Raw genomic sequence first — 24860 nt, 5'->3', positions numbered from 1 at the left:
TTCGGGCAGTATTTCTTTCCTTGTTATCTTCAAATATTTGAAGAGTGTTCGAAGATATTTTCTAAGGTACATTTTATATCAATGTTTTCTATTTATTTTTAAATTTAAATATTAAATCCGTATTTTAATGGAAATATACGTTGTGGCAAAACCGAACGGAAGGCGATATGTTCTTTCTAAGTTTGTATATTTCTTTATTCTCATAAAAAAAAAATGAAATGGAATTTTTGAGTTTACGTCCAACGATTATGCCGGTTAGGCTAAAGGAGACGGTGATTGTAAGAAATGAATGAAATGGTGGAATGAAGAAAGTGGGAGGAAACGGGAGAACCCCGAGGAAACAAACGCAAACCGTGTTTGTCCAAAACAAAGTTCACTTGGCGCGAGATGGAATCGAACAGAGGACCCCATGCACTAGAGGTGAACGCTCTACCACTGAGCCACCGTGGTCCCTTTATTCTTATAGAGAAGTAGATGCAGTGGCGTACAAGGGCGCGCATGTTGTGGTTTCCAAGGGGGGCAAGTATAAGCGACGTTTCAAAAATAGTTTCAAATTTTACTGAAACTAATTAAAAATTCTATTGGATTTTCGATATTCTAAAGTATAATTTCCTCTAGGGGCGAGAGCCCCCCTTCCCCCCTGATGGACGCCCTTGGTGGCATATGCAAAATTTCATCATGGGGGTTCAAGCACCCAATTTCCTATCTTTTCGGAACACAGATCTTAATGTAGTAAATATATATTTTTCCATAAAATCTTACTCAATTGGGTTTAAGACCCCGGAATTCCCCTTCAGTACGCCATTGGCTGGATATAATCCATTTGCATAGCATTGGCGAGATAACATAATCTCAGGGAGCGGACTTAACAAGTAATCAACGGCTGGTTGAAAATATATATATGAAAAATGAAGTAAAAAAATCAGAAGGAAAGTAAAGGGTTATAATAGAAAACTTGCACCGGAATTTCCTACTATGAATACAATAAGAAGAATCACCTCTTGTACTAAAATGTTCGTGTACGTGGTACTACGCGAACAACTTGAACAAGAAATAACTAAATATTTATTGTGGTCATTGGGGAATTGGCATTGTGTTAGAAATATTTAAAAGGCTTACTGCTTATGGAAGAACGAAAATAGACATAAGAACATTATCCAACATTAATAGAAATTTACGAATTTCTCATTATTGCACGTCAGTTCGTCACCATTTTCGTATAGGTAGGTGGGACATTCCCGTGTTTCATACGAGTTTATCCTGAGGGGGAGAGATGTGTTTCTGCTGGAAGTTGTTTCAGGTGCTAGTCCCTACGAAATGTTGTGAAAGTAGTAGTAGTTAATTGCTTTTCTAAAATACGTGAAGACTTAGTCTCACAGAAATTGTGATAGCAATAAAACTGGAGAATCATGACACCGCATTGATAACAAAAGAAATTGACAGATTGCAGACGGTAGTGAATCGACAGTAAGTATTAATAAATTCTAACTCATGACGTGTTTTTATAGGTTGATTACACAAAGGGTTAGGATAGCGAAAGCACCGGCAATATTTTCATACGTAAATTTTCCAAATTTTCGCACCTACATCCTAATGTTCATCATGCTAAATCATGAGACTGACATTCATGGAGGTTCTTTTGCAACAATTTGAGTGATAGAGATTAAATAGGCTATCATGTGGATGTTTTATGTATGCTAAGTTAGGTACTTACCCGAAAGAACTAACGAAAATTTATAATTCTTTCTATGCCTTTCTTCGTGGTCTCCGAAAGATTTCCTGGCAAGGCAGTGACAATAAGCAATGAATCTGAACCGGTTCCCGCAATTATATTTACAGTTCCCAAGAAGGAAAGACATAACGTGCCCTGCGGGGCTTTAACCCGCCTTCACTCGCTGGCGCTCGCTTGGCAATAATATGTACTGACAGTATATCACTGCCTTGCCCAAAGTAAAGAGTTACCGATTGGATTTCCTTGGGGTGACATGGCAATACCGCACTTAGCATAGATAAAATTCAAGAGAGCTACCAGACTACATTCTTTCAGGATTTGCGTATAAATACAGCTTCCGGGCATGTCATAAAAAACTACAGTGCAAAAGACATCAACTTGTGCTAGGTGGCGTCAGGGCAGGGTGAAGCGGGTAGGACTGCGTGGAGACGCGTCTGTAGGAAGTAGGGCTGTCATCGACTATGCGTATGCTGGTAAACAAGGGTAGTGAAAACACATTGCAATGAAGTTCCTATTGCACTTATAATGAGTTGAGAAAGGGGTTAAGTGCTGTATCGCCGGATCTATTTTAGGAAATTTACTGGGTGAGTTGGAGAATTTATTTTGGTTTCTGATGAAAAATGAGTGAAAGTCTGGTAAGGGAGAATAGTTAAAATTAAGAAGGATTTTGTTGTTAGTTGAATTTGATGTAAGCTGCACTGCATGTGGAAGAGGAAGTGGTTGTTTGGCGGAGAGGTACACTTGTTATGATTTAGTGGCGGTAATGGCAGTGTGGAAATGGCGCATATATGTCAAGGTTGTAACATACCGAGTTTTATCGAATTATAACTGATCAACCTACCCTACTAGTGGTCACTATAGTGGCGTATTCCTGCACAGTATAGAGAAGCTGTAGTTTACGTTTACAAGTGGAGTGTTACTAGTATGAAACTATAAGAAGTGCTATTGAAACTCATATAATTGCTGAAACACAACTGTTTTCATTACCCCTTTTTAAGCGCGTACCCACCATAGCTAACGTGCATATTCCCTTCGGACGTACCCCCATACAATCGTGTGAGCTCACCAGCTTTGTGCCCTGACTCGGTTAGATAGCATTTGTGAGCTTTTAGTGGCCACCTAGCGGAGATTGGTTTATTTTTGTACCGTAGTTTTTATGCTATACATCCGGACGCCTTATTTATACATAAGCTGTGATTTTCTATTCCAAATTTTAAAATTTTACATGCCTCTGTTTTGAAGTTAACTAACTTGTAACTCAAGCTAACCTAACCTAATGTAACGTATCTTACCGAAGGTAATCTAATCTAACCAAATGTAGAACATTTTTTTTTTTTTTTCGATTTTCGTGTGGTCCGGCGATATAGCACAGTGTCGCTACACTTGCAAAATAAAAAGACATTTTTTCCGAGTCCGCCTGGTTTTCGGCCAAAAGCCTTGTTTTTTTTCTCTCTCTCTCTCTTTCTTCGAGAAAAAGTTACGGTTTCGTTCATTTCTGTTGATATTATGTATAGATTAACTTTAGCGGGTTTCAGCATACGTACACGATAAGAAATGTTGTGCAAAGGACACTAACCGACTTGTGCTAAGTGGTCACTAAAAAGCACAATTGTTATCTAAGCTAGTCAGGGCGGAAGCGCAGCAGAGTGGCCGAGCGGAAGCAAGGGGATGCGTCCGTAGGAGAGGCGTGTCAAGGAAGATGGGTATACGCATAACCTTGGATAGCGTGAAACATTGTATATGGCGTAAAATTACTTACCTTACGTGTTGAACTATGTATTTGTACGTTACTGAAGACGTTATAAATATTATCCCGATATGTTTTCATTGTTTTCATATTTGTGTTCCAAAGTAACATAACACACTATTAAGGCAAATTTCGCAATTATGTGTGGATCTCGTAACTCTCGGATATTTCTATAATTGCTCATCATGATTTAGCACATTGACTTGAGATACTTCACTTGACTTTGCATATTGTTATTAGGTACCTTATGTTCGAATCCGTTCATAACAGGTTCGAGTTTTATTAATGTATTTACCATGCGTTCACCTTGCGCAAAGTAATTCCCACCGCTTGCCAAATACTTCTATGTTTATAAACGTTTAATACAAAAAAATAAAAACACAATTTTCGATGTCGTCACATATTATCAAGCACACAAACGAGCAAATTATCTATTTCTTCCCGGCAAATTTTCCAAAATTTTGCTAGAAACGGAGGACCAATTTTGGAATTTAACCCAATAAAAATGTAGCTTTTGTATACTGTGCAAAAATACGGCACTGTCCGAAGATATTACCTAACACAGTCATTTTTTCATATGCACTTGTAATAATTTTACACTAATAAATCTGCATTTGTAAACGTAAGATTACTATTTAATTTAGTCACTTGCGGAAATTTATGCCTTATAAACATGTATTTCTATGCAAAACGTTGAATTTTAGTAGTAATGTTCTAAAATGTGGTGTACCTAAACTTATCTTACACTGTTCTAGAGGTAAAATGTAGATGCATTTGCAACAAATCAAGAGCATCTTACGGCAGAATACGTAGAATGAGATACAAATAATAATACAATATACTGTATTAATATAAGGGGTATAGGAAGTCAGTTTTATATTGGTATCATTACGCAGACACGAACAGTGTCGGGGGCCTTCGGTGGCTCAGTGGTAGAGCGTTCACCTCTAGTGCATGGGGTCCTTAGTTCGATTCCTGCTCGCATATAGTGAACTTTGTTGTAGACAAACACCTTTGCGTGAGTTTTCTCGGGGTTCTCCCGTTCCTCCCACTTCTTCATTCCACCATTTCCTTCAATTCTCATAATCACCGTCTCTTTTAGTCTAGCCAGCATAATCCTGGGACTTAAAACTTAAGATTTCGTTTTATTTTACGAACAATGCCACTTCACTACGAAAATAGCTAGTCATATTAGGAAATTATTACACAAACAAATTTTCATTCTATGCCAGCTTTCGCTAACGCACCTTCTCCATACGGACACTTCCGCGCGGATCCTTTGATTTTGCCCTGCCCTGACTCGAATCAGCTGCAGTACTAGCTTGTGGTGACAGGTCAGTGCGTGCTTTTCACAGTTATCGACACAGTTAAACTGAGTATGCCTTACAAGGGTCAATTTAAAAGTTTTGCAAATACGAACTTTGAACGAATTTTTGAACTAACGGGTGTCTTAAAAAGATCGCTGCATTTAAAGCTACTATAAATCGAATTTATTTATTTAAAAGAAGCAATCAAAACACACCGTTCTCTTCAGAAGACGTTGAGGTTTAAACATGAAACACAATATGCCTCCCCCCCCCCTTCCTCTTACCTTACGCATAATCGCTCGGTCCATGAAATTAACCATCATGCACTCACACATTTCCCCATCAATTTCGTCGAGGACATTTCGAATTTCTTGTTTGAGTGCCAACAGATTACGGGATTTGTTCTGGTAAACTCGTGACTTAGCGTACCCCCGTAGGAAAAAGGTCATAATGTGTCGGGTCACAAGATCGAGGTGGGTAGGTTTGGTCTCCTCGTAACGAGATTGGTTTGTCCGAGAACTTTTCACGCAGCAGAGCGATTGTGTCTCCTAAAGTGTGGCAAGTTGCGCTAACTTGTTGGAACCATAAATTGTCGATGTTCATGTGATCCAAACGAGCATTCAAATGTGCTGTGGAGCTCCTTCGTGGCTAAGCGGTTAGCATACGCGCCTTTGGCGTGGGAAACCCGGGTTCGATTCCCGGCGGGAGCTCATGTGGCTCGGATTCCACGTTAATCAGTAGGTCCACGTCTCATATAGCCTCGCTGCTGAACGGGACGTAAAACCCAAAATCAACTCAACTCAACTCAAATGTGCTGTGTCTCATGTCTCTAGAATGACTACCGAATGAGCACGTATATACTTTCATACAACATAAAGTTAAAAATGGTTAACAACATGTAGCTGTCAGACTGTTGAGAAGAGTACATATGCTCTCATAGGAACTTCTGTGTCATCTCTCAAAGGGATTCTCTTTCCTCCCCGGACACTTTGTATGTATTATTGGCACTTTGACGATAGCATGAAAAATAGTGATGGTGTATTTAAAATTTTATTTTAGGTTTCTTGTGGAGGCATGAAAAGTCGAATTCTGAAGGAGTGTTATTACAATAATGGGAAAAGAGTCCGAAACTACAACAATGGGAAAAGGATCAGAAGCCACAACAATGAAGAAGAAATTAGATAGACGTCTCAGTAGGTAGGTGTATCAACACTAGGGTTACTATAAAGAAACTCTGATTAAATATTAGTGTTTATTCCGTTTTAGCAGGAATGTAGCCAAGGAGGGGATCCGGTCCCACCCTTCGAAACCAGAAATGAAAAATGTAAGGATGAATAAAATCGAAAAGAAACGAGATAAAGAATAATTAGCGTTAAAAATAAAAAGCTAAGAATAAAAATAATTTTTCATCGTTTCTTTGCAGTATCAAACAGTTATTTCAGAAACAGTTTTCTACTGCTCCTTTAATTTGTCATTTAGAACAGACAGTAGTTGACGGGACGGAATAATAAAAACAAAAAAGTTATGTCGAAAGAAACTTCTGTTATCATTTGATTCAACAGAGAAAGGAACGCAGATTTTGTAAAATATTTTACAAGAAATTATTGGATATGCTCTTTTTGTAATAGTAGATATATAATTTTTATAATAGTTGAGGTCATAAGGGATAATCATTATATTTGAATGAACAGAGGAAGGAACATAATATTGTAAAATTATTTTCAATACTACTAATATATATATATTTACTCGAGATTTCTTCATAGTTTGTTATTAAAATACTTAGTAACATATTCTCATTTTATTGTCCTAACGAACCAACATATGTTACCAGTAAAATAGTTTAGATCGGTGGTTCTCAAAGTGGGATACGCGGACCCCTGGGGGGCCGTGGGACGTAGCCAGGGGGTCTGTGACGCCTAAAATTTGAAATGTGTTATAATAAAATGGAACTCACAGCTGTTGTGCAAGACGTATTTTTTCGGTTACTAAAAAGAAAGCAATTAGAAATTATACTTACGTTTGTAAATTTAAATGTTTTCCTACTTTACTAAATTTCTGCCCTATGAGTATGAAGAGTTGTCTTAAAAGGCATTGCAACATTTGATGTCTTTCCCTACCACTCACTCACATAAACATACCTTTTTTGCTCTTTGCAGTATTAGAGCCTGAAAGCGAAGTCATTTTAATGTGTAATCGGACCTAAGATTAACGGTGACAAAACTTATTCCGGATTTCAGTGCAATTATGGAAAAACAGAAAGAATTTCATTCCTCATATTAGTGACCCCACATTTGAGAACATTGTTTATCAAGTGAATCTTCTTTTAAAAAAAGTACATTAATTTTCAGTCTTGAAAGTTACTGTATTCTCAATTGAAATTTCGTTCACTAGGAAACATTCATGTATCTTTAAAATAAATTACTTATAGCAATATTTTTCTTGATCTTTTTCTTGTCATGTGGTAATTCTAATCAGTATAGTTTTTAATACCATGTGAAATTTGAGACAGCATTGCAAGGGGGTCTGCGGATCATTTTCCGAATGAACAGGAGTCCGCGTTATCGGAAAGTTTGAGAACCACTGGTTTAGATTGATCGAGCTCCTGGTGTGATAACCTCAGTATTTCATGTCATGCTGCTCCCCCTCTCCATTATGAAATCCTGGCTAAACATGGCAATATTCGACGGTGTAAAGGTAAAAGGTGTTACCATTAAAAATTTGGATTTTTATCTTATTCAGCTCACCATAGGTCAGGCCATAGGTAAGAAAAATATTGTAAGCTTGTGTGTATTATCAAGGCAAATAAACCACTTTTTATACTTGTGTCTTGCAAGGATGTAAATGGAAGTTAGAAGTTGTTTCTTTTGCTCTCCTGGAAAAAGTTGGAAATGAAACTTACGACGTTTTACCTTAACACCGTCGATATGTTGCCACTAAAATAGTTTAGAATGATTGACCTAATGGAGCGATAACCTCAGTATTTCATGTCACGGATACCCCTTAATGAAATCCTGGCTACGTGCCTGATTTGTGTCGAGTTTCTTTAGATGAATGATAAAGAGACAGTCTACTGGTTAAAGATATATTAAAACTATTTTAGTTGATTTCGTCATGTCAAATTACAGAAGTAGCAGAATGCATGCCAAATAATCATAATGAAAACCAACTACTCACGTAAGCTTTTAAAGAGCAATCCCAACGCAATAAGCGCACATATATAGAATTTGTTAGCATTGTTTAATGTCAAATTTAAGTACTAGTGGTAGGAAAGCAGAACATTTTACAAGTCTTTTCTGAAAGTGACAATACGCAAACAGTGAAAAAGTGGTTGGCTGGACCGGGACTCGAACCCGTTTTTTTTTCGGCGTACCGTGCCGATGCGTTAACCATTACGCTACCTAGTTTGCTTCCCAGAAAGCCATACAATCTTTCATTCTTGAAAACAGTGCTGTTTTACTTAGACCGCATGGCTTGTACAGTCCGCAGCAAAAAACCTTGCAACATGAGCATCTAAGTTTATTGTGAAACTACGCCTAACAGCCCAGGGAATCAACATAACGTCGAAGTGGCACGAATCACGCCAGGAGAAACCTCGGCGTCCTCCTCTGCGCACTTATTTTGGAGCAAAAGACTTCGTCATTTCACAATAAACTTACATGCTCATTTTGCAGGTTTTTTTGCTGTGGACTGTACTACAATCTAGCTGTTGTGCTTGGACAATCCAGTGTCCTTATTCAGAACACTTCTGACGTTTCTAATATCATTACATATATTAATGAAAGGAAGAAAAACGAAATTTTTAACACACCAAGTACTCTGAGCCATAAACTCCTCCTGACGTTAGCCTTTGAATAGATGGAATTAGCACCTCAAGTTATTTTCCCGTAAATCTGTCCGAGATTTCTTTGATCTTTAAATAAATATGCTGAACCCAAAACTCTGTAGCCACAAATCCTCTACTCTGAGGCCCGTATACAATAATAGCATGAATAGTTAATAGAAAATGTACTCTGTAGGTGTAGGTGTGAATTCAATAATACAAACCGTCAGAGGTGTTATGAAGATGGACACTGGATTGTCCAAGCGCAATAGCTGGGTTGGGATACAAGCCATGTAATCTAAGTAAAGAGCACCGACTTCAACAATGACATAGTGTATGGCTGTTCTGGGTAGCATAGTGGTTAACGCATCGGCACGGTACGGATTCCAGTCTCGGTCCAGTTGTCCATATTTTACTCTTTAAAATGGATTATTGAATTCGCACCTAAAGAGGATTTGGTGCGTAAAAACTTCGGTTGTTTCCTCCTTTAATTAATATATACATAATTGTTCTCTTGTTGCCCACTTGATTAATACACCCATATCCTTTATGGGTATTATGACTTTTATGTTTTGGGCTCCTATATGGCCGTTTTGAGTCCCCTCTTTGCTACAATTTGAACCTCTCATCCATTCGTGGATGCATATGCGTTTATCACATTGATTATTGCTTTTACATCCTTTTGACTTGTATGACATCGTTTCTTGTACAGTCAACTTTTATAGGGGGCGATCAACTGAAACCCGTTCGGTGGTCATAATTCATGAAATAAATTTTATTTCGAGTGGAAACTTGTACACTATCTAGAGGCGTCTATGGTTAGCGTGCAGTAAAAATATTGTTCATAAGAAGTCATCATGAGCGTTGAGACATGTGTCCCACTGTGTCACTAACTTACAAATGCCGTCCATGTAAAATTTGGATCCACTGCGCTCACACTTTGATACTCCAGATCTTTCACAATTTTCTGAGCAGTGCCATAACTCATGTTTAACCCGTTCGCTATGGATTGAATACTAATGCGTTTATCCGCAGCTATAGCCGCATTCACCTTTTCACGCGTGTCTTCTGTGGCAATATGGGCTTGACCAGGACGGGGATAATCAGTGGTTTGTTCACACCCCTTCCGAAACATTCTGGCCCAGTCCACCACTGTTGTTCTGGAGACGCATGCATCACCATACACGTCTTTCATACGCCGGAACACTTCAGCTGGTTAACAACCTTCGGCACTCAGAAACTGGATGACGGCACGCTGGTCCTGTTTGGACGGATTGGAGATCTTGAACGTCATCTTTCACTCGTTATATCTGCAAAACGGAAACACGTATCAACAACATTCCTACACACTATACCAATAATACATGGAAGGAACGGGTTTCAGTTGATCGCCCCTTATACGGTGCACTTCGTAATTTATAAGGAGAAAATAGCTTCTACTCCATTTGATGCGTTCCACGTAGTAAGGGCGAACTCAACAATGCTTCATGCAATTTGAACGCTCAAAATTACATTTGAGGCGTTTGATTAATACCACCAAACTGGTCTGTGGCAGCGTGTTCTCGTGCCTATATATGTGTATAGTTTGTAAAAATTCTCCACTTGTCCTTAGAAAATATAGTTTAAAAATTAATGGACTATTATCTTGATCAATCAGAAAATCAATTTCAGGAAACAAGCCTTCGTTGAGTTCATCCGTACTACGCGGTACGCCTCACTTCGTCCTAAATTACATGCTGTTTGTAAAATATTTTGTATCCTTCCGCCAGTTCTTTATTCCGTTCTTCTCTTCATTCGGCATGCTTAGATCTGCATTTATACGTTTTATGTCATCATGTCTACTACTTTTGTCATGCTTCCTACATTCAGCGATCATACTCATTCATATCTTCTTCAGAGCTAACTTCAGGCGTATCTGCGTCACTGCAGTAGGGCACTGTGACTGCGCATTGCTTGTAGGGGATATCGAAGCATGCTTCTTACGTTTCCTATGGGTTCTGCTCATGTTTGTGTGAGGCATAAACTCTCCAATCGGATACCCTTCCTGGTGTAAGACTCCTTTTAATGGGTGGAGTTTGCACTTCAACTGATCTTCTCTTAAATCTGTGTGGAGATTTTTTTGAAAAGAAAAAATCTCTAGGCCCTGGTTGCTATCTTTGATTTAAGGAAAATCAAAGATAGCAACCAGGGCCTAGAGTTGAATGGGTTTCACCAGGCTATGACATATGCTGATGTAAATTTAATAGGGGATGATAGGAGAACAATAGAAAGAAATGCAGAGATCTTATTAAACGCTTGCAGGCACATGGGCTTAGAAGTAAATGCAGATAAAACTAAATACATGGAAGTACTTCGGGACCGCAATACAGCAAATTATGGATGCGTTAAAATATTAAATAATACTTTTGATAAAGTGAATACTTTCAAATATCTAGGATCAATGTTAACAGACGAAGACCATATTCACGAAGAAATTAAATGTCGATTAACAACAGGGAATTCATCTTATTATTCAGTTCAAAATCGCTTGTCGTCGCGAATTCTGTCGAGGAATTTGAAGTTTAAAATGCATAAAACGATAATCATGCCTGTTGTTCTGTATGGTTGCGAAACATGGTCGCTTACTCGGAAGGAAGAACATGGACTGAAAGTATTTGAGAACAAGATCCTGAGACGAATATTCGGACCCAAGACAAACGGGGATGGGGAGTGGCGGAAACTTCATAACGAGGAACTACATAATTTATACGGTTTACCCAACATTGTTAGGGTCATCAAATCTAGGAGGCTCGCGTGGGCAGGTCATTTTGCCAGGATGGAAGAAAATAGGAACGCTTTTAAAGTCTTAACTGGAAAACCAACCGGTAAACGATCATTAGGAAGACCTAGGTGCAGATTAAGATGGATCTCGCAGAAATAGGAATACAGATTAGAAACTGGATCCAGTAAGGATAGAATAGAAGTCAGTGGAGAGCTTTGGTGAACGCGGAATTGACCCTCCGGGTTCCATAGGCCATAGAGTTAGTTAGTTAGAGATTTTTTTTTTGTGTATATATATATATATATATATGTATGTATGTGTATGTACTCAAAGGCCCGTGCAATAACAATAGCTTAGTAGGTTATGGGAAATTTACTGCGTACTCGCTACGAGTAAATCTGTGACGTTGTATCACATGTTCGCAAGCTGTCGATTTCAATGGTACGAGAGAGGGCGTTTCATTCGAGCACAATACATCGTGATGAACAGGCTACTGACAAAGCAAATTCGAGGTTGCCATGTTATAAACAATTGTTAAGATTTGAAGAAGAGGAAAAAACTAAACATTAGAAAATGATATTGCATCTAATAGCATGGTCCTCTGGGAACCTTTCTGACAATCTGACCATTCTCTTCAAGCTTGCCATTGTTAGAAATCAGTAGCATGAAATTTAGTGTACCGGATGATATAGTTGTTTAAACTGTAGGTTCTGCTGGCAACCCTTAATACCTCATCCCTCCTACAGGGAAAGGCAAAGCATAAACCAATTTCAATCCTCAGATTCTAAAAATAAATTTGACCTTCTTTTCTCCCCTCTGTATACAGTTTTCTCGTCGCGCGCGGGCTAAAGAAGAAAAAGAAGAAGAAGAAGTAGTAGTAGTAGTAGTAGTAGTAGTAGTAGTAGTAGTAGTAGTAGTAGTAGTACTACTACTACTACTACTACTACTACTACTACTACTACTACTACTAATAATAATAATAATAATAATAATAATAATAATAATAATAATAATAATAATAGATATTTGCCATTGTTGGCAGGTCACTTGCTACAACTGAGAAGCTTCCATGCTCCACGGTCTTCTGTTTACCTCTTCATGTTAATGTACGATTTTTCCGCTTTATTATCGTCCATTAATTGTAATCTCCTTCGTCCCTTCCCTCTCTTTTCTGCCACCGTACCCTCTAGCACGTCCCTCATGATATAGTCCCTTCTTGGCCAATATCCCAGCTAGTTTCTCCTCTTCCTTTTAATTATATCTAAAATTGTTCTTTACTCCCCCCACAATTTCTCATACCCTAGAGGTTAACTAAAATGTACAACTGAAATCATTCTGTATACATTGTAGTCAGGTCAAAACTATTTTCGCAATTTGTACCCAAATGTGGCCTGATATATATAGTGATTTAAATAAAAGGTCTTTGTAGCGGTTATGATGGCATGCTATTTGAGCTTTGTAGCGGTTATGGTGGCATGCTATTTGAGAATAAACCACAGGAAAGGGCATCTGAAATATAAACAAAAATGTAGAAGGTATCAGAAAATTTCTGTTATTGCGCTAACTGTTGCATGTTGGAAGAAAGAAAAAAAGCTATGCTACTAGGAAAGGTAGGCAACTATAAGTTTCCAAAATTTACGATGAATGTTGAATTACCATTGTTGAAATATAAGAAGGACTTACGCTTTTGTGTTTCTCTAAAGAGAATGGCAGAGTGACGCAGTGACTCAGTGGTAGACCATTCATCTTTGGTGCATAGAGTCCCTGGTTCGATCTCCGTTCGCGCCAAGTAGGCTTTGTGGTGGACAAACACCGTCTTTGTGGGTTTTTTCGGGATTCTACCGTTTCTTCTCACTTTATTCATTGCATTCGTTTCTCATCATCACATGAAATGAAATGAAATTTTTGAGTTTTACGTCCCACGGTTATGCCGGTTAGGCTAAAGGAGACGGTGATGATGAGAGATCAATGAAATGGTGGAATGAAGAAAGTGGGAGGAAACGGGAGAACCCCGAGGAAACCCACGCACACGGTGTTTGTCCACCACAAAGTTCACTTGGCGGGAGCAGGGTTTGAACCCGGGACCCCAAGCACCAGAGGTGAACGCTCTACCACTGAGTCACCGCGGCCCGTTCTCATCATCACAGTCTCCTTTCGCCTAGCCGGCATTAACTGTGGGACGTAAAACTCAAAGATTTTATTTCATTTTTCATTCGAAATATAGGGAAGAAGAAAAATTTTATTTTTTAGATTTTATTTTTAGTTTAACGTCCCTTTTCAGCAGCGAGGCTATATGAGACGTGGACCTACAAATTAACATGGAATCCGAACCACATGAACTCCCACCGGGAATCGAAGTCGGGTCTCCCACACCAAAGGCACGTACGTTAACCGCTTAGCCACGAGGGAGCTCAAAAAAAGAAAAAAAAGAACACTAGTTGAATAATTCAATTTATTATGATGTGTTCCATACTCGCGAGAAACTTTGAATTCTTGATAGAAACATACTGATTGAGAAATCTTTATTTTTACTTACAAAACGAAATTATCGCTGTTTGTGAGTTTATGGACACTTTTATCAACTTTTTAAGTTGAAATTCCCTATATTTATGAATGTTCATTTAAAAAATAATACCCGTTTGTTTATTTTGACAGGCTTGGTCATGAAACTAAGCTTTATATTGACATTGATCCCCACCAATGGCCAATCATCTATCGATCAGAATACAATGTTCACTTCTTAGGACTAGAGAAGCTTCACCCGTTTGATGCAGCTAAATGGAAAAATATCTTTGAGGTAAGTGATCTATCTAATAAAATCCTACAATAGCAATTAAAAGCGCTTGAGCTCCAACCTATAACTTTGGCTTTCAAATCTTTCATTTACGGTTATGTGTGATTTCATGTTTAACAGGGACAAACATTTTCAGTAGTTGTACTTGAAATAGTCTAACTTAGTTAACTATATCTTTTTCATAAAGTTTATGATATAAAATTATTGTTCAAAGCCTTTGTATTTTAATAAGCCTTTTCTAAAATCAATGCGTGTGAGTTGTGCTTCCATCTTCCGAGTTCTTTTAAACTATGTTTATATGTTTGTGGTCAATCCTTTCGACAATGAGATCTCGGAAACTACAGGCTCTAGAAAGAGGATGTTTTCACTGATCGATTGGAAATTTTGCGTAGATTGTCCAGTTCTAATTGAATATTTTAAAAAAATTACTATTATTTCTTTATTACCTTTTTTAGGGTACACTGGAACGTTGAAATTAAAAAAAAAATACTAAAGCATAATATCCTATGCGTTATACATTCCAACACCACAATGTTGTATATTGGGGTTGTATGTGTCTGAGGCGTTTGTTCCATGGCCAAATAATAATGAAAAAGAAAGGATAATCATTTCTCGAGTCTAAGATAAATCTTTATTTTTTGAGTGTTTTGCCCAATGAACACCATATATAACTGACATTATAATTAATTGTATATGTAATGTATTTGCATATTACATACTGCATGCAAGAAGAAAGACAACACTGGTCATACATGAATTAGAAACTCTAACTGGAAGTAGGCTCAAATCTTGCAAACGGTGCGAGATATTAAGAAAAAATAATCAAAAAAATGTCCCATTTATGATACCCCTTGCCGATTTTTTTTTTAAAATCAAGACGTCTTTCACTTGTGTCTGTAAAGGGAGGAATGAGGAATGAGAATGAGATCTAAGCTCATATGCGAATAATGCGCTGTGTAGAGAGCGCAGGTTCAGCTAGTTTGAATATTAAAAAGAAATTTACCGATCTTGTAATAGAATTAAGATTAGTTAGGAATGATTTATTTCTGGGCTTTCGGTAGCTATAGCTATATTAGTCTGTTATGTAAGAGTCATAACGTCTCTTGGCGAACGCAGTGCCCGGGGGACGGGGAGGAAGAAAGGGATAGGGAAGGAAGGATGCGGTCTAGGACCATTATGTTAGATTCCATCCCGGTATTTTCCTGGTGTGAATGAGGAAAATACAGGAAAACTCACTCAGGATGGCTGTCCTGAAAGAATTTTTAAGTCTTCATCCCGGCGAAATTAAAATACCGCTAATTTTACAGTAATTATGTGATATCTTCAAATAGATAAAAGATAATCGAAATGTGGAACAAGAGCGCCATAGATAATATTATTTTACATAAGAAACCGTTATCACGACTCACTTATCTGCTTTCGATTTCGAGCCATTTTGAATTTCGGCATTTATTTTCGCGTTTCTAAACAGCTGAAAACGGAAAGCCACTAGATGACTTGTGATAACGGTACCTCACGCAAAATAATATTATCTAGGGCGCTCTTGTTCCATATTTCATTTATCTTTTAGCTATTTGAAGATATCATATAATTACTGTAAAATTAGCGGTATTTTAATTTCGCCGGGATGAAGACTCTTAACAGTTTTTTCGACTGTGTCCAAACTAAATCTGAGAACGTTAGCTACTACGCAACGCTGGGCCATGATCTTTTAAATATTCCTATGTAGATTAGTGAGGGTTCACATAACATGGTCCATATCATTGAACAGAATACATTTTTTAATATCTGCAATATTAAAAAAAAAAAACCTAGAATACAAGGTCTGTTCAAAAAGAAACGGAACTTTTGCTATAATCTTTATTGCTCATTGTATAACATTTTAAGTATTGTTCCCCTCAAAGTAGTCCCCTATACTTTCAAAACACAATTCTTGGAGCACGTTTCTGCCATTCTTGGAAAGCCTTCTGGAATGCTCTTTTCCGATATGGTGCGTAAGTCTCTTGTCGCATTGTCCTAAAAGTCCTCTGTCGTTTAGAAATGACGTCTTTTGAGAGTGATTTTAAGTTCAGGAAACAGGAAAAAAAAGTCTGCTGGAGATACATCCGGAGAATAGAGTGGATTGAGTAAAACAAGAGTCTGATGTTTTGCCAGATAACTGCGGACGAGGAACGACGCGTGAGTAGGCGTATTGGCACGGTGTATCATGTGGATTCTCCACAATTCAGGCCTCTTCCTGCGTACAGGATCCCTCAGCCGCACTAAAATGTTGTGGTACCACTGTTTGTTTACCATCTGACCACATGATACAAATTCATGATGGAAAATGTCTTTCCAATCAAAACAGCTTTGATCTTTGACTTACTCATGCGTGTTATTTTTGGATGAGGAGACCCTGAATGAATTATAAAGCAAGCTTTAACTCTTAATTAATCCGAGGAACAACTTGTGCAAGTGCTCACTTCTGCGGCTGTAGCTCCACAACTAATAGTCGTAGCCGCAGCACGCTCCCTCTTCCGGTAGACGCGCTATTTCAGAAGTTCGGTTTCTTTTTAAACACACCTCGTATTTTCTAGTAATTAACAAAAAAAAAAAAAAAAAAAAAACCAGGGATGATACCTATATCAATCAATAAATCACTTTGAGCTAAACAAGATGATATGTGTAAGTCTTAAACCTCATGCGTAGTTTCCGAGAAAAGGGAGAAAAAAAAACCAGTTAATTTGTAAACCTAAAAATTGATTTTGTATGAGAACCATGCCACTTATTGACAAGATGTCTACTGATACTGGAAATACTAGAAATACTTCAATTATACAAATACTTGAATTATACTTGGAATTTAATTTTGATACTGGAAATATACTGGAATTTTGATCCACATACGGTCTACAACACTTCTTTTGTAATTGTTTTAATAGTCTTAAGAACAATTTTATATCCATTGAGATTGTAAATATTTCCAAAGCTAGAGTTATATACATTTTGTAATTAGACACTTAAAGTAATGGATGGAGTAAATGGCTGTGAGAGGAGTTGGGAGCCCCTTTAAAAATGTTAAAAAAAATCATTTTATTAAAAAAAAGCTAACTAATTTATTAAAAATAAAACATTATTTTGATGGTAAAACAATCACAAACCTGAAATCATCAAAAGTGTGATTATTTCTAAAGAACTTTTAAAAAAGTCATTGTATTAGGTACTGGAATTTTGCTGATAGTTATACTGAATATACTGGAAATATACTGGAATTTTGAAAATGCAACTCAGTAGCAGAGGCGGATCCAGGACGGACTTCTGAGGGGGGGGGGGGGTTGTAATACTGCTACTTAGAGCTACTTTTAAGAGCTCCAAACTCTGGGATGGGCTTTATTTATAGATATAAAATAAGAAAGTTGGGGGGGGGGAGCCGATGCCCCCCCCCGGATCCGCCACTGCTCAGTAGACACCCTGATTGAGGTGAAACTGATTTACAAATAAACTCCCATTAAATTCTTGATTATAATCAATGAAATATACTCTATCCTAAAACTGTCATTAATTCTTAAATTTTTAATTTTCGTTTATCTATTGACATTTTATCTATTATCTAGTTTCTTTTTTTATTGACTTGGTATTGTTTATGTTTTCCAGTATCTGAAGGAGGCTATGTTTGTGAATGAGAACACAATAGTGAAGCCGAATGAAGCGAGCGAAGCTGATCTAAAAGTTGTTCATTCAGACGAATATTTGAATAGCTTAAAGGTACGTTATGGTCCTTAGGTCTAATAGAATTATTGTGATACATTATTCTTCAGAAAAAAAAAGGTAGGTTGAGTATAAATGTATCTATAACGATCTTTTTAAAGATCTCATTAGAAGCTAAATACTTCTATGGCCTATGAAATCCGGAGGTTCAATGCCGCGTTCACAAAAGCTCTCCACTGACTTCTGTCCTTAGCCAATTGGATCCAGTTTCTACTTTGTATTCCTATTTCTGCGAGATTCATCCTCCCATCTGCGCCTAGGTCTTCGTAATGGTCGTTTTCCGGTTGGTCTTCCAGTTAAGATTTTGAAACCGTTCCTACTTTCTTCCATCCTGGCTACATGACCTGCCCACCTGAGTCTCCTAGATTTGACCCTAAGACTACATCTTAAGGATCTTCACTACAGCGAAATTAAATTACCGCTAATTTTGGAGTTTTTCTGTAATATCTTCAAAACAAATAAAAATATTCGAAAAGCAGAAACGTAGTGAACTAGACAATATGATTTTGCATGTGATATCTTTACCACAGTTCACCTATCTGTTTTTGGTATGCCGCTATTTACAGAACCCGCAAAAAATGCTAAGTTTATCTACAGTTACAAATCGAAATCAGATAGATGAGTTGTGATAATGATATCACATATAAAATCGTATTGTCTAGTTCACTACGTTTCTGCGTTGTAAATATAGTTTTATTTGTTTTGAATATATTACAGAAAAACTCTAAAATTAGCGGTAGTTTAATTTCGCTGTAGTGAAGACTCTTAAGTGCGAACCAGTTTCGTTTTGACAAATAGAACGTACGGAATTTTAAAATAAGGGAAAAAAAAAAAAACCCTCATCTAACTGTATTCTTGGAAACAGCATGAGACTGTCCAATATTTTGGATACATACACGAGAATCATTGTACGAGGAACACAGAGGCTTAACACATGCTATGCGGAAAGAATATCAATATCAGACTGAAGAAATATCTAAGGGTGTCACGGAATTATTACCTCCTATAAGGGACAATGTGTTTACCTTACCTTATCATCCGGCTGTACGGCCCGTGGTGGGTTTTGGCCTTTTCTACAACACGCTTCCATTCTGGTCTGTTTGCACTGTCTTCTCATCTTCTCTAGATCTGATACCACATCGTTCTTCCATCTGAGTTTACGTCTTCCTCTTTTCTTTACTGAATAATTCATTTCCTTCATGATTCTATTCTTTATTATTTCGCCGGCTACCTCTTGCATTGTATTTGGTATCAGCATAGTTTTTACATTCCATGTCGCTAGTATCAGATCTTTTTTTCCGTTTGTTCTTTGCCGTGGTCGTTTCTTTGCTTCATTCATACATATCCAAGGCTGTTGTTTTGGCTTCGTAACTAGATCTTTTTTTGTGAGATGTGGTCGTTAGCTATACGCTCAACCCCCAACCTGAAGAACCAGGAGATTTCTGTCAGGGTCCTCTTCCCCTAGTGTTTGTAGGTTCCTCTACTAAACTACGAGGCAGTGGTGCTGGTTTTGGTCTGCCTCGATTTCTGGTACCCACCATATCTGGCAGGCGTTGCCTTATCCGCCACCTGGGGAGGCACCTCGGAGGAATTCAGCATCTTCCCCAGGACGAGGAACAATAAATAAATAAATAAAATAAAACTGTAAAGAGTAAATAATGACCCGAAATATTGTAAATACAATTACTTAAAGTAAATATTCAGATCTACAATGAAACAGCTTCACGATACCCACTTTCTTTGTTTCTGAATCAAGAAAATGCAAAGCGGGGCCGCGATGGCTCAGTGATAGAGCGTTCACCTCTAGTGCATGGGGTCACGAGTTCAAACCCTGCTCCCGCAAAGTGAACTTTGTGATGGACAAACACCGTGTGCGTGGTTTCCTCGGGGTTCTCCCGTTTCCTTCCACCATTTCATTCCTTTCTCATCATCACCGTCTCCTTTACCCTAGCCGGCATAATCGCGGGACGTAAAACTCAAAAATTTGATTTCATTTCATTTCGAGAAAATGTCCTGCACATTACGTAAACACAAACAGATGTGCATGTTCTGTTGTGCGTATTATAATCCACAACGTATTCTCGTACAGGGTGTCTACTAAAATTCCAAAATGAAATTTCGTGACCTTTTTACCAAATCATAAAATTTCTAACATTTTCAAGAGCGAATTTGCGTGCAAATTAGGCCGAATTTTCATCCATGCGATAGAAATGTACTTTGCTTGCGATTTAGTAGCGTCTAAAGCCGGCCATAGACATTTTTGGTGGTGAATTTTGACGTTTCATAGAACAAAATTTTCCAATCAGTACTTACATTTGTACAGTTTAAAAAAAATCGTGACCCAAAAGCTAAATTTCGTGACTTCGTGACTTTCGTGACCGATAGACACCCTGTCCTATACCACCCAGTATTCACAGAGTAAAGCTCAAGTACTGTATAACCCAAATGACCTTCCTAGGACATCTTCATCATTATTTCAGGCTCCGGCACCCTATCCGAAATTTACTGTACGTAATTTGCTGTTCAACATCCCTGCAGTTATCAAGCAGGAATTGCAAGAATGATGTAGGGACATGTAAACAGTGTTACAAAATCGTCCGATTCACTACCGCATCCTGTGCGTGACCATAAATTTTAACACTGTCAATTTATCTATCTATTTTCCACAACTATAAGCATAAGAGTGATATTTCTAGATTATTGTTGGAGCATTGCTTACTAAGCTAAATCTGAGAACATCGCAGCCTATTCAGTTCACTATCCCGATGGCAGAACTTTCTTTCTTTCCCTTTCTTTGATGAGCTTTTGTAAGTCAAAAATTTTCTGCAGGAATTCTACAGAAGAAACACTTGTGATTGTTAAAAATACACTTTACGTGACGTAATAAACAGTTCAAACTATATTTATGCGAGTGATCCGTGCATTTAAGACATCTACACATAACAGGCGTCTTTTTATACTTTTCTGTTGGCTATATTATTTTTTCTTCTGGCATTTTTTCTGCACAAGCGCGGCAGATTTCCTGGGATCACATTGTAGATCACGGCATGTTCTGCTATGGGTTCGCTATCAGACCTCTTAACACGGTAGCTGTCAAGAGTGGATTTTGTTGTTCACCGGTAGAATGCCAAATGTACGTACTTACATTATTCTTGTTTTGTTCGTTTTTTCTTTTTCTTTTTTTCTTTCTTTCTTTCTTTTTTCTTTTTTCTTTTTTTTATACAATGTTAATGCTGAAACATAATCTAAGGCAAGATATTGAATCGCGCGCATGAAAGTTGCGGGTCCGATCGAATCTACGTGTGTGTTTTTCGTTTAAGGGCAAAGGGATAAATTACAGTTGAACTGGTAACTCTGTTTGATAGTCATTTGTTTATTATTACATGTGCAAGCTAGCTTTGTGTTAAAAGTGTGGATGATAACCTCTTGTTTCTAGTGCTATTTTTTGTGCAATGAGAAACCAAGAAATATGCACAGATCTTGATCTCATTAATAATAACAGTATAGTGATCTAGATCTTTCTAAAAATTCAGCAAATGACGGGAACTTTTCAATAGTGGCATCTTGTGAGAATAAATTAGAATGAATAATAAATCCATTGTTAAACTTTTAACATATAATTAAAAAAAAGCAACACGTAGGTCCGATCGGCCCTACAAAAATAGCAAATACTTGTTACTTGATATTCAGAGCCCCTAGTGGCGTTAATCAGCAACATCTAACAACAAAACTTACAACGTAAATCTCTCCTATATTATGTCTGATAGAAACACTACAGTTCATTAACACAGGAGGCAGCACTTTACAATACAAATATTCTAACGACAACTCGGCGAATTAGAAATTGTGGGTTCGATAGAACCTACGAGGACATTTTCTTAGAGCACTTCAGTAGGTCCGATTAGACCCACATGGCAGCTAACGTGTTAAATGATAAGTTCTCTATTAATTAATGTTTTTACTATTATATACCATTTATTGATATAATTAATTGAATTAACACTTTTTCGTTGCAGTGGAGTTGGAACGTCGCGAGGATAGCAGAAATCCCTCCTCTTGCTATAGTGCCAAATGTTTTTGTTCAGAGCAGTTATCTGAAGCCAATGAGGTAAATATTAGTTACTCTATTTTTTGTTTCTTTGTGTAAAGCTCTCTCGCGGCTATATGATAATATACACCCTTTCGGTGAGGAAGACCCGGGTCCAATTCCCGATGGGAGTTGGTGTTGTTCGGATTTATTCCATGTCTCATGGAGCCCTGCTATTGAAAGGCGCGATAGACGTAAATTCAACCAAACAAATCAATCTTAGTTTGTGTGTCACTAATACAACCAGATAAGTAAAAAATAAAAGTGCTTCTGGACTGAGAATCGAACCCGGGTTTGTGGCGCATCGTGCGCTAAACGTTACTCTGCGTACTCACACGATCAAGAATTTCATTGAAAATTAAGTGAAATCTTGAAGCTTTACGTCACACGGTTCAAGCTAGACTAAAGGAGACTGTGATGAGAAATGAATGAAATGGTGGAATGAGGAAAGTAGAAGGAAACGAAAGGACCCCGAGAAAACCTACGCGTACGGTGTTTGCCCACCATCGCGAGCGGGGATCGAACGAAGGACCCCATGCACCAGTGGTGAACGCTCTACCAGTGAGCCACCGTAGCCCGTAAGAATTTTATTGAATTTAGACCTACAGAGAATATAAAAAGACTTCCTTTAAAAAAAAATAAATAATACTTAGGTGTGTAAAACGAAATGGTTTATTTCACGTGGTTTATTAAAGTTTTAAAATCTTTAATATTCGGGTAAATTTACTCGAGTTTCTGTATTTGTTCTATCCTAATACGCGTAATTAGCAACATTTGACCTGTCACATACGATTAGAAGGACAAAATTGTGAGATATGATTTCTTAGCAGACTTTTAATTTCGTAAGGAATCATTTACCTTTAAAAAAAAATATTATTATTATTAGTTATTAAAATTCAACAGTATATGAGTATTCGGGTGTAGGCGTTAGCCTTGGATGTTTTTGAAAGTAGAAACTTTACTGCCTTCACAGCTTGATAGTTGCGTTTTCAATACTGCCAGCGGTATTAATACAATTATCTAATAGGACCACGGTGGCTCAGTGGTAGAGCGGTCACCTCTAGTGCGTGGGGTCCCTGGTTCTATCTCAGCTCGCTCCAAGTAAGCTTTGTGGTAGAGCATGGGTATTAAAAGAGGTTCTCTCGCCCCCCCCCCCCCCCACACACACACCTCTTCATTTATAATTTCGTTCATTATCATCATTATTGTGTCCTCTAGCCTTGAAGTACAATCGTGTGACGCTTAATTAAAAAAAAAATCTGTTGTATTTCGTTGAAACATCCCTGATTTGAGTTTTTAATTTTGTATTTTTTAGTTTTAGTAAAAAATAGATTCGAGTGCTTCCCTTCAAGAGGATTCCATGTCCCAGCCTTGAACATCTCCTTAGTGTAACTCTCGAGAGAGATTCTAAAGATATATATCGTTCTTACGATACATCTGTTGCAAACCATGGCGCATGTAAAGTAGGACGAGCCTACCCCCTAAGTAAATAAACTCGCGTAGTAAATACACTTTCAAATGAGGGATGCCAGATACCGTTGCTTTGCCTAGATCGGATTCTACCGTAGAGGCGTTCAGGTATAATCCACCGGCCGCTCGACTGAGTGTATGAACAAATTGTCTAAACCTGCGGTTCCTATCATACTGAGCAGGATTACTATGACAACGATCGCGCATCAGTAGGGTAAAACTAATCTGTATCACGACGGTCTAAACATAGCTCACGTTTCCTATTAGTGGGTGAACATTACATCGCTTAGCGAATTCTGCTTCGCAATGATAGAAAGAGCCGACATCAAAGGATCAAAAAGCGACGTCGCTATAAACACTTGACCGCCACAAACCAGTTATTCCTATGGTAACTTTTCTGACACTTTTTGCTGGAAACTCTCCAAGCCAAAAGGATCGATAGGCCGTGCTTTCGCAGTCCTTATGCTTACTGGACATCCAGATCAAGCCAGCGTTTGCCCTTTTACTCTACGGAAGGTTTCTGTCCTCGCTGAGCTGGCCTTAGAACACCTGCGCTATTCTTTGACAGATGTACCGTCTCAGTCAAACTCCCCGCCTGATAATGTCCTCGGATCGGATCAGATCGTGCAAGAAGACAAACTTACCAAACTTGATTCAGGAATACCGTACGCCGAACACGAAGAACAACGCACGCCGCTCGCCTCACCAAGTAAGTAAGAAAACGATGAAAATAGTGGTATTTTACCGGCAATCTCGTAAGCGGGTTAGATAATAGATTCAGTCCCTCAGTTTTCAGTCTTTTAAATATAATTGAATAATCGGAGAGTATAGCATGACGGAATCGGCTATTTCCATCATTTATCACGGAGGAAGAAATTAAAAATTCAGAAAAAATATTTTTGAATTAGGGAATAAACAGATACTCTTGGGATACTTTAAAAAAAAAAAATGAATATTCGTAGTAAAAAGTGGATTTCTAATCTTTTTTGGCCTAAATTATCTCTTAATTTGAACAAAGCTGTCTGATTTGTAGGTAAGCTATAAATTTCCGATTAATGCAGAGAAACACTTCACGGACTAAACAAAATATTTCGTTAAAAATAGTGTATTACATCTGGGTGTGTATGAAGCTATATGTCAATGTGGGAAGTTAACATTCGTATGGTAAGAGGGATATTAAGATCAGGACCAAGAAACATGAAGAGAGACTATAAAGATTCTGCGGTTTCAGACCTCTTTAAACATCTAGAGATGACCAAACAGTAGTATTAAAGAGATTAAGATCATCAAAAAATGTTCATAGCGTGAATCATATTATAAGAATGAAGAAACACAAGTTAAATTTGGATGAAAGTAACCTTGCTGAGAATTGAGACTGTATTGTCAGTAGGG

The 24860-nt window shown here is 37.8% G+C and overlaps 1 protein-coding gene and 1 pseudogene across 2 annotated transcripts in view; one reads left to right on the top strand and one right to left on the bottom strand.

The window, feature by feature from the left end:
* Positions 1–1001: 1001 nt before the first annotated feature.
* The window catches only part of HDAC11 (Histone deacetylase 11), a 45500-nt gene continuing 21641 nt past the window's right edge, over positions 1002–24860 (top strand). Inside the window, exons 1-5 of one of the 2 annotated variants that reach the window (XM_081737703.1) lie at positions 1002–1223; positions 5846–5983; positions 14026–14167; positions 17798–17908; positions 21928–22019. In XM_081737703.1, coding sequence (XP_081593829.1) covers positions 5898–5983; positions 14026–14167; positions 17798–17908; positions 21928–22019 — 431 coding nt within the window. In that variant the 5' untranslated portion in view covers positions 1002–1223; positions 5846–5897. The other variant, XM_081737702.1, reaches the window with a different exon arrangement.
* LOC145670773 (large subunit ribosomal RNA) lies at positions 23227–24330 on the bottom strand (annotated as a pseudogene).

Source organism: Thermobia domestica, chromosome 14 (genome assembly GCF_964235325.1).
Source record: "Thermobia domestica chromosome 14, izTheDome1.hap1.1, whole genome shotgun sequence".
NCBI lineage: Eukaryota > Metazoa > Arthropoda > Insecta > Zygentoma > Lepismatidae > Thermobia > Thermobia domestica.
Note: the sequence above shows the minus strand (reverse complement) of the source record. Positions and strands in the feature narration are given on the sequence as shown.